General features: G+C 31.1%; 1 protein-coding gene across 2 annotated transcripts; it reads left to right on the top strand.

Annotated features, from left to right (window-relative positions):
* The first annotated feature begins 27 nt into the window (after window positions 1-27).
* On the top strand, window positions 28-10,036 carry LOC129946189 (syndetin). Of its 2 annotated transcripts, none has more exons than XM_056056282.1 (12): window positions 28-144; window positions 204-416; window positions 489-806; window positions 3,751-3,939; window positions 4,012-4,098; window positions 4,169-4,750; window positions 4,806-5,137; window positions 5,193-5,358; window positions 7,928-8,038; window positions 8,103-8,426; window positions 8,491-8,603; window positions 8,663-10,036. In XM_056056282.1, the coding sequence occupies exons 1-12, from the start codon at window positions 100-102 to the stop codon at window positions 8,973-8,975; spliced, it is 2,793 nt and encodes a 930-aa protein (XP_055912257.1). In that variant the 5' UTR covers window positions 28-99; the 3' UTR covers window positions 8,976-10,036. The 2 variants fall into 2 exon arrangements, with proteins under 2 accessions (XP_055912257.1, XP_055912258.1); XM_056056283.1 differs by having other exon boundaries at window positions 30-144; window positions 209-416.
* The last annotated feature ends 916 nt before the right edge of the window (window positions 10,037-10,952 follow it).

Below are 10,952 nucleotides of genomic sequence, written 5' to 3'. Positions count from 1 at the left end.
TGTCATCCTCATCTGTCAAAGTGTCAGCTCGAAACTTGAAATACTTGGAATCCAACAAAATCGCACAAAAGGAAAAGACTTGATGGAAACAAAATAGAAATGGATGAAATAAAAACAAAGTTCTTGGATTTGCTTAATAAGCAGGTAAATAACACATTCGAAAATTAAAATGCACTCAGAAATATACAATATTCGTCTTGCAGAACAGACAAATGAAAATTCCTGCTATGGGATTTTCTGATTATTTCATTCAAAATGTTACCACAGAACCAGAAGCTAAAGCAAATGTGCAGCAGACTGCAACAACCGACACAGACGACGATGAAAACCAACAAAAATCAGATCAGGAAATTCTCGAAGGCACTGAACATATTTACTTTGACCCGGAAAGTAATCCCAGCTTATATGAGCTAGAAGTAAGTTTCTGTAACAATCTAATCTAGAGGTATATATTTGTAAACTCATGGTCATTGTTAATTTGTTCATAGAAAGTTTTAAGTGATGGAGTCAATTTGGATACAATCGAACAAACTATGAGTAAACTGAAAAAACAGCAAAAAGTATTATCCAAACAAGTATTACAAAACATTCTGGAGCAACGGAGCGCATGCAATGTTGAGCTAGCGGCTATAAATGATGTTCAGAAACAACTTGAAGAATCTCTTTGGACGTGTAGCAAGGCTCGCTCATACTTAAACTATGCAAAAACAAACCTAACAACAACAAGTCTTGAGATTTTAGCTGCATATCGAAAGAGAGAGGTTCTCAATGAATTGCTTAAGTCATTAAAAGCGATTAAGAAACTTGTAAGTGAAAGGCGAAATTAATAATTCAATGAGGTTAACATATTCTATGGTTAATATTACAATTCCATCTACTAATGCATTTTTTCAATTGAGTTTTTAGTTTGTATTGATGATAGGTAAAAAGTTTTGTGAATACTTATACCGTCCAGCGGTGGAAAATTGGCCTTTGTAAATATATGAACTTCCATCTCTGCAAACAGTACTCCCACACATGAATGGCTGAGAGTTGTCAGTCACTAGGCCCTAGTTCTCAAACGGACTGTTGCGCCACCCAATTTTTTTTTTATATATGAACAGTGCAACATTAAATATTGGTACACCGTGATATTCAAACTTAAAGTTTACTTGTAATTGTAAGCAATTTATAAACATGTGGTTTTGTTCAGTTTTTTTCTCATTACCTATTTGGGGATATGCAAAAAAATTGAATAATTAACTCAAAACTTGCACGTCTAGATTATTATATGAAAAATGTCCTCAAATATAACAGTTCTGTCAAGAATTTTAATAATTTTAGTTAACAGTTATTGAATCAACCCTTTTTTTCAAACAAATTGTTTAAAAATAGGAAAATTAACCCAAAAACAGTTACTCTAAAAATTTCTTCCTCAGATCTTTGATGCTGAAGTGGACAACAGTTTGGTAAAAAAGTTTATTTCATTACGGCAAAGAGATTGGTTCCAAGAACCAAAAAAGCAATTCGAGTTATTGATCGAATACAGGGGCCAGTCAAAGAGTTTCTGGAGTGACAATGTCTTTTCTGTTGAAGGAACATTCAATGTTTTTTAGACTGATAGACTAACACAGAACTATACAAAATAATCCTGGCACCTACCGCGCAACATGGTGCAGCGCAAAGCTATGGTGTGGGGCTACATGACTACTGGAGGTGTGGAAAAATTAGATTCCACCTACGGCATTAAGAACATAGAAAAAGTTTCAAAAAGCTAAATCTTTGGCAATCGTTCAAATTCGTGTTCAACAATGACCTCAAAAAAGGCCCAACACGTATGAATGTGGTTAGCACAATAGTACACAACCACTTTTACACGCACCATAATGTCTGGTTCTAAATCCAATCGAATGTTCATGAGGCGGAAAAAATCGTGTGATTTCCAATAAAACTGAATTTATACAGGCGTTCAACGGAAAAATAATGGATGAAAAGTCAGTAAAAAAAATTAACCTGTTATTAAAGAAAAGGGCAATTGTAGGCTTATAATTTTATAAATAAAAATAAATTGGTTGGCGCAACAGTCCGTTGTGAACCAGGGCCTAGTACCTTACAACTCTCAACCATTCATGTGTGCGATTACTGTTGTCAGGCTTATAATTTTAGCATTTTTTAAAACATTTATAAAAATATCTATATTTTTGTATTAATAATTTTTTCAACTTGAATTTATCAAAACATTTGATGATAAAATAAAATGCTTTTGTTAAAATACATGAAACCACCCTTGACAAAAATTGAACAACATAACATGCTTGTAAAGTCTTAATAATGTGCTTTAAGTTTAAAAATCATCATCAATTGCTATGCTCTTTTTCAATGACTTCCCCTGTACTTGAAAGAGTAAACGATTTTATGGGACGAATCTTCTTTCGCTCTCGGTACAGTTCCTAGAGTCCTTAAAGATTTTGGCATGCACTAATCCGGTGGACTGATAGTATTGTTTTGGCAGGTTTTTTTTTTCTACCCTGGCAAAACCAATATGTTAGCTTTTCCATGTGTCCTATTCTACAGGTATTTTTTCGAGTGGAAAGAGGCATTTGTCAAGCATGTCGAAGTCGAATTGTCCTCCCTCTCTTACTTTCATCCTATCGAACTAACGTATACATATATATCTATATCTTTTCGATCGAAAGCTTCTAAATGACCGATAGTATAGCTTTCGTAGGTATAAGTCCACTGGTGCTCTGATAATTTATCTCACATAACATTGGAACAAATCTTTCTTTCGTTTTGTAGAAAAAAAAAATTAGATAAATAGATAGATAAATAAATATTATTTTCTTGAAAAAGGGTTATAAAAACAAGATTATGCTTGTGTTCAAAAACCTGCCAGAATTTAATGCTTTGAAAACTCAATGCTGCCTACTATCGCAAGTCTGTAGGATAAAATTGAAAGGAGAGCTTTCAAAATGATTTGCTACTCTTAAACGCCGCCGCGTTGCCACGCAAGGTCTCATGGCTATCATTACATTATCGCTTCATAAACAATGCTTTAGTGAAGCAATTGAAACTTCATACCCGTACTTCTAGGATAATCATCAGTTTACTCTCGAGTCCGATTTCGGATGTACTCTTAAGTACAGAGATTCTTTCTTTAGCCGCACTACACGAATGTGGAATGTTTTACTAGGTTCAATAATTACCACTCATTTCAATGTACAGATATTCAAAACCAATATGCATAAATGTCTACTTTGTTACCCTATCCGCATTTTTTAGTTTCTCGCAATGTATTTAATCATTATAAGGGTATTAATAATTCTTTGAGCGTGCGAAGAAAATAATTAAAGTCGTTGTGTGCCAAAATTTAGGACCAGCACCATATAATGTACAAATATTTGAATATATTTGAAGTATTGATCACAGTGATCATCATTGCAAAATAATATGATTTCTTCCTTGCCCATAAAACGTGTTGATATCTTAAGTGTAAATATTTTACTAAATAAATATGGTGTTTGCTTGATAAAATTCAAAAATAAATACAAATAGACTGAAGATATTAAAAATAAAATTAAAATGTAATAATTATGTGGAAAACAAATATTCTAACCAAATTGATTTAATTGCCTTTTTTTTTAAATTCAAAATAATAAAAAAAAACAGTTGAAAAATGCCTGTGATAAAGATCAAACCAAAATAAAAACTTACAAAGAAAGACCCAAATTAATGTTAGTTTTAAATATTTTTGTATTATATTTAAACAAGAAATCAACGGACGTTGAAGTTCAAAACCTCCTAGCAGAAGGCAACTTCTCAACAGCTATTGGACTCCTTTTGAAATGCAAAGACAACGCTGCCGAATACACTCAGTATGACAGTGTTCAATCACTAACAAAAAAGCTCCAAGAGACATTACTTTTAACTGAATTTCAGCTAGACACTGTCTTAAATGAAGTAAATATTTTGAAATTCAATAAACCAAACATATTTCTTACGATGTAATGTCAATATTTTTGTTTCCTACAGATTATTCTTAATTTTGAAATAAAAAAGTATGGAAAACTTCAAGAATCGTACAAGCTATTAAACAAATCACTATTCGCTATGGATCAGGTAAATACTTTGGCACGTAAATAAGACAAACAAACAAAGCTAATACTTTTCTTCCTTTTTCACAACAAAGCTTCACATAAATTTTATTTCATCGATTCATTCATCTGTAAATTCGGTCGTACGTTCTTACAATGATCCCAACATGGACGAGACTCTCAAATACTTATTTGAGCAACTATGTGAACAAGTTGCCACCGATAAATACATTCCCTGTTTGATTAGTTTATGTAAAACATGCTGGACCATATTAGCTTCCTATTATCAAATTGTAATGTGGCATCAAAACTACAAACTATATCCCGAAGACGCACAAGATTCACCAGACAATTACATCCAAGAGAAACTGAAAAAGGGCCAATCTCGAATTTGGAATGATATCCAATCAAAGATATGTGTCTATTTATCGAGCACAAAGCTAAGAACACTCAAACACGAACAATTTATTCAAGTTCTCTCGGTTATTCAAAGACTTCAAAAAGTTGGCATAGAATTCTGTGGAGAGTATTCGGAGAAATTGATCGCAACAATGCAATCTCAAAGTGAAGAGTTCTTTAATAGATACCATGTCTCTTGTTTGGAAGAAATATGCCTGTTTCTTGACAATGAATCGTGGACGGTTGTGGATTCATTTAGTAATATTCTTCAACTGCAGGTATTTATTGTTTAGTTTTTTTTTTTTTTAATTGACAAATAAAAAATATTGGAAGGAATTTCGTTCGGTTCGTAATACCCTGCGCCGACACAAGTCTCCACACATTGCCATACTACCCACAGACCCTAATAACAGCCCGAATAGTAACAATAACTGTGATGAATTAGTTTCGGCACACTCCCATGACGGTGGTAGTTCAATATACGGATCTTGTGGATATTTTTTAAGATTTTCCGAAAAAAGTTCACCATTCGATGGTGGCCTAGATGCAGCTATGCTTGAAGAAGATATTCTATCGGGTATCGTTGATGAAGCATCTTGTTACTTTTCTGAAGAGAGCGACGATGATAAGAGTACACAAAGCAAAGATGAAGATGGTATTGTGCAGTAAGTATTTGTTGTACAACAACAACTATTATTTAACAAATTATTTTTTAAATAGACATATTATAGTCAACAATACATCATTAAATGTACTTCGATGCATTGGAAGATATTTGCAAATGTGCAAGTTACTACACTGTATATCGCCAAAAATTGTCGGAAGTATGTTGGAACTAATTGACTTCTATTGTTTTGCAGTTCATGAGATTTTCGCTAAAGATTCTGTAAGTTTTTTGTTTTGTTTTAATTATTAAATTATTTTTTTTTTGTTGGTGGTGCCGAAGGCGTGTGACTTATTTTTTCGCTCTTTGACTATTCATTATTATTATTATAAGAAGCTTTACCAGTTGTCGTAGAAATATCTAAGACCGTCTATCAGTTTGTTATTTGGTCTTCCTCTCTTCCTATCTTGCATTTTTAAAATGTGACCTGCCCAGCTCCATTTTTATTGGTTTATTATTTATTCTTTTGTTATTCTTTGAAGTGTTTTGCTTGATTTTTCTAAGGCTTTAAAAACTGAAAACCATCAGTTCAAATAGGTGAATGGTTTCCCAGTTTTTTACCCACTTTGTCCGGTGTTCGTCAAAGGTCGATCTTCTATTCTGTATCGATGTTAATATACTTCCAAATTTGATCGAAAACTATCGCTGTCATCGTTACGCGGACGACTTTAAACTTTACTTCAGTTTTCCTCTTGGATTCATTAATATCAACGAAGACTTTGACAAAATTTCAAACTTGTCTTTTCTTGAACCCTTAAAAAGAAAAATTAGTAGTTGTTCCTAAAAGCATTCTTAATCTCTCTTACTTTCTTTGATTTTGTTAAGTAATGCCCTGATTGAATATCTAGAAACTGCTACCCTACGTACTTTATGGGTAACCCATTATTTAATACCAGTAAACACACGCATGTTGATTGCCAAGACTTTTTTAATACCAATCTTATAATATGGTTGTGAATTATATTGCAACTGTACTATGTTTATACTATATATACATGTTTAACATCCGAAAGTCGATTTTTTATAAACTGAGTGCGATTGTGGAACTCTATCCTACGCGCTATTAGGTGTATCAAAAATGCAACATGAATTAAAAGATCTTTAAAAGATTATTTTTCAAATAGCATTTAAATAATTTAAATTATATTATTTAATTTTACAATTGTAACAAGTCTTCTTTACACAAAATTTCGCTTGTTCAACGAATGCTTAATTTAATTATAAATCCATATACTGTTAGCTTTGTCACAGTAAAAAACGTTTTTTAAATATATGGCTGTTCATAAAAATAGCAGTGCATTACAAAGTACTGGATCTATTAAGTATTAAGTAAGAAAAACTGTTATAAGTTATATAAAAGTATAAAAATAATGTTAGCTTACAATTAGTACTTTGTTGAATAACCATTGTTTTTTATGACTGCTTCGCATCTACGCATCATCGAGTCCACTAAAACCTGACACGTGTCGATTGGTGTTGCGTTACACGAATCACGCACTGCTTCCCACAATTTTTTCAAATTCTTGGGTCTTAATTTATGAACTGCGTTCTTAACATCCCTCCACAAATTTTTGAAGGGAAGGGATTGAGCGGGCCACTCCATAACGGATAACTTCTTCTGCGCAAACCATGATTTTGCATTTTTTGACGTATGCTTTAGGTCATAGTGTTGTTGGTATACCCAAACCAACGGCATTTCGTCTTCAGCATAGGGTAACATAACCTCCTCGAGAATTTTCACATAGTCGGTTGCATCCCTTATACCCCCGATAAGATAAATAGGCCCTACCCCGTAATATTAAAAGCAAGCCCATATCATAATTTTTCCTCCACCATGCTTCACTGTTTTTATAGTGTACCGTGGATCGATTTCTGCATTTTAGGGCCTTGTCACATATTCCCGACGACCCTTGGATCCAAAAAGGACGACTTTGCTTTCATCGCTCCACAGAACATTCCTCCATTTCTCTTTTGCCTAATCTCTATGCGCCATTATCTTGGCCACATGCCGTTTCGTCAAGAATGGTACCTTGCGTAGACTTTGGGCTGGTAACTTCGCTTATAAAAGACGTCTTCGTATTGTGAAAGGGTTAACGGACAGTTGAAGTCCATTGAGCCTATGAAAGGGTTCTGTTTTGCTAATTGAATATTTTTTTTGTCAGTTCCTCAGTAGTCATCCTTTTTGGGCCTAGCGTTTTCGGTTTATTTTTCCATTTTAAGGCGTTACTGACCATTTTTGGTGAGCAGCCTTGGCCGTCTTGAATATTTTGGTAAGTTTTTCCCTCCAAACGCAGTTTTCTAATAAGTTTTCGAATTTCTTCGGTGCAGTGTCTTGACCGTCTCATTGTTTATTTTTTAGCTAATATTTTTTCATTTTTTATATGCTAAAAGTTTCTTATATGAAAAATGAATACGAAAGACCGTTAGATGCAAGTTACATGGTAATTTTTTTTGTAGGAATTTCCATTATTTAAATAATTGACAATCTAATAAAATGTTACTGCTATTTTTATGAACACAGCTGTAACTTGTATTTTCGTCGCACTGTATATGTTTATATTATTTTAAGCATTTATTTTTGTAGCCTTTCTTAATTCCTTGTTTATATATTTGGCATTTTTTCGAGCTCTATTTTATTATATTTTTATAGTTCAACACTAAATATCTACCAGAAAGATGCTCTTGCTAACTTAATTCTTAAAATTAGTCTTTCTTATAGTTATTAGAGTTATTGCTTTCTGCGATGTGCAATGTATCTATTTAAGCTGTTTATTTTTTGTTTCATTAATAGAATGTTCAAATGGATAAATTCTATACAAATAAAATAGAAGTTAAACTGAAGACAATAGAAGAGAAAGTCATTCCGAACATTAAAATTTGGCCTTTGAATTTTTCCTCGTTGGTAAAGTTATTTAAAGATTTGTTTTATATAAATAAATGTTATTACAATGCTTTTGTTTTAATAGTTAAATAATGAATTAGCTAACCCCGATACACTTTATGGACTATCATTACGAATAGTTGCCATTGAGAGTGGCTCCTGCATGATCCAACAATTTCAACTACTGAAAAATTATCTTAATCACTTGCTGCCTGTACATGAACGAACTATCCTCTCAACGTTTTTCGAGCATTCAGACTTGATGAATAATATATCACTTCCTGTTTATACGTGTGTTACTTCAAAAATTATCGACCTCCCAGCTATTCTTGCTAGCATGTCTAAAGTCAAATGGGATATCAATCATGTGAGCTTTCAGCATAGCGGTTACATTGATGTTATGAATCGGGTAAAATATATAATATGCGTTAATTTGTAACTATTAAATTAAGTTATAATTGTTGGTCTATTAGAATGTACAAACTTTTGCGATGCGTTTAGAAGAGATTGCCAAAGAAGTTCCTGTACCATCAGCTGCAGTGTGGAATACAATAGCTCGCGTTGCTACTCATTTATTGGTGGAAGGGTAATTATTATATAAAATTGTTTTATTTGTAAACTTTAAATCAATTTTTTTTAATATAGTTTTTCCAATGCAAAAAAATGTTCAGCCGGTGGCAGAGCTTTGATGCAATTAGATTTTACAAACTTTATGTCAATAATAGAACTTATATCTGGTCTTAAATTCATCGAACATCGATCGTATGTAGATGTTTACCTTAAAGCTTATTACTTTCCCGTAGAACAATTTGAAGAATGGATTGAATCACAAAAAAATCTCGGCATCTACTCGAAAAAGCAATTAAACAATTTAATAATGTGCGTGTGCTCTGGAAACAAGCGCATTAAACAAAAACTATTGGCTTCCTTAGAAAATCTTAATAATAGTTCTCAATAGTTTATTTTAAATAAGAGGTCTTGAACCTTTGTACTTTAATCTTTCGAATTGCAGGAATGTTAGGCTTAGATTATTAATTAAGTAAACACTAAACGAACAACAAAAGGTTTAAGAAGTTATTTAAACCTTGAATTTATTTTTAAACTACAATAAATGGTTGTATAAGGTAAAGTTATGGAAAATATAGTTTATTTCAAAAGGGGTTCTTATTTCCAGTTTTCAAATTCCAATTCGAACAAATTTGCTTCACTTTATACCTAAAATAACGAAAGCTTAAAGTACAGGGCTAAATACCTAATAAATAGTTATATTAGTTAAATTTTATTTTTATTTTCGAAATCAATTGTTTTAAATTTTTTATAATTTATCTTAATCATTCCAAACTCCAAAATTAACTATCACAAAATTACTCTCGAAAACGATCTCTCTATTTTACTTTTAAAAACAAACAATGCAGATTTTAAATTGATTTTTTTGGTCAACCTCTAATATTTTATGCATATGCGAACGTAATTTTATACCTTTAAGTCTTATTTATTTTCATATTTATATAGGTAACGTGTAATCTGGTGAAAGGTTTAACTTTAACTAAATAAAATTTAAGTATTTCTTTTTTAAAAGCGTGATTTACGTTAACTTTGAAGATGTATTTCAAATTCTTAAAAGGTTATTCAAGAAGTCAGTCTTTATTCTGTAACTTACAAAAAACAATATTTTAAAGTCGAGTTTTAAGGATTAGGACACCTTTGTAATGGCTTTCTGGTTTAAATCTAAAAGGATTTTGTATGATGTTACAATTTTTTCAACGTATTTTTTTTAAAATTCTTTAAGGTCTCGAAAAGTTTGAAATATGCGAAACAAAGTTAAAGGTTTTTTTCATGATTTTTACCACTACATTCTGAAGAATAAGTTCTTACATCAATTATTTTAATCTCTCGAACAACTAAAAAACTGTGTTAGAAATATCTACTTATTTATTTTATGTTATAACAATATTTAATGTACAATACTAATATGTGTATTATATAAATATTTGAAATAAAATATATGTATTTAAAGTATTTTTATTTTTGAAGTTTTATATTTTTTATAAAAGCGAATTGTTAGCAGACATAGTGGATTTTAATTTATTATTTTTCACTTCACTGTTTCACTGTAAGCTTTATTTGAGTGTCTTCATCACATTCTCAATATCTTAAATAAAGGGCTACAGAATGTTATTTTAAATATATCCAATTGTTCCCTTTCTGCTAATTAAGCGATTCTAGTTATTTACAATAATTCACAATTGTAAATTGAACAATTTGTGAGATTTTAAATATCTTTATCTTTACAAAGGTGAGTGAAAGTAATAATTAATAATACACTGAAGCGTTAAAGTAATATTTTGTTTTCACTTCTTTTTCCCAAACCGAAATCGTAAAAAATTGTAAATGTTAACAATCAACTTGTTCAAAACATTTTTCGGCGAATGCAGTTCAATCTACGATTAAAATGTCATCCTGTATATACATAACTACTTGTTTTAATGAAAACATGAGTTATTTAACATAAAGTATTAATCATTATTAATTATTTAATTTAATTTAATATTGAACAAAATAGTAGAAAAAAACTTTTTTTTTCAAATTCATTTTTATTACTTCAATCTTAAACCTGTCTTAAAGCTAGCCTAATTAACCATAACTTACAACTAATTTACTGGTGCCATACGGACACTCTAAGTTAAACAATAATACTTAATGCTAATGCCTTTCGACCCTAAGATCTATTTAACTTCAATTCCATTTTATTTATTTTTTTATTCATTAGAAAATTTAGAACAAACTAATATCAATATCCTTTTTTATTTTTACTTAAAAACTACATAAAATAAGGTCCTTAATATAAAACTTAAAGCTAACTAAAACTAACTAAAACCAACTACAATCTACTTAAAACTAGAACAACCAAAGCAGCAAATCTAACTATCTAACG

Source organism: Eupeodes corollae, chromosome 2 (assembly GCF_945859685.1).
Source record: "Eupeodes corollae chromosome 2, idEupCoro1.1, whole genome shotgun sequence".
Classification (NCBI taxonomy): domain Eukaryota; kingdom Metazoa; phylum Arthropoda; class Insecta; order Diptera; family Syrphidae; genus Eupeodes; species Eupeodes corollae.
This window is presented reverse-complemented; position numbering and strand designations above follow the sequence as displayed.

Excerpts from the sequence above, each read along its gene's own strand:
- LOC129946189 (XM_056056282.1), top strand. The coding sequence starts at position 100 with ATGGATGAAATAAAAACAAAGTTCTTGGATTTGCTTAATAAGCAG. Across the intron at positions 145-203 it reads TGGATTTGCTTAATAAGCAG|AACAGACAAATGAAAATTCC; the intron begins GTAAATAACACA and ends TTCGTCTTGCAG. Across the intron at positions 3,940-4,011 it reads TAGACACTGTCTTAAATGAA|ATTATTCTTAATTTTGAAAT; the intron begins GTAAATATTTTG and ends TGTTTCCTACAG.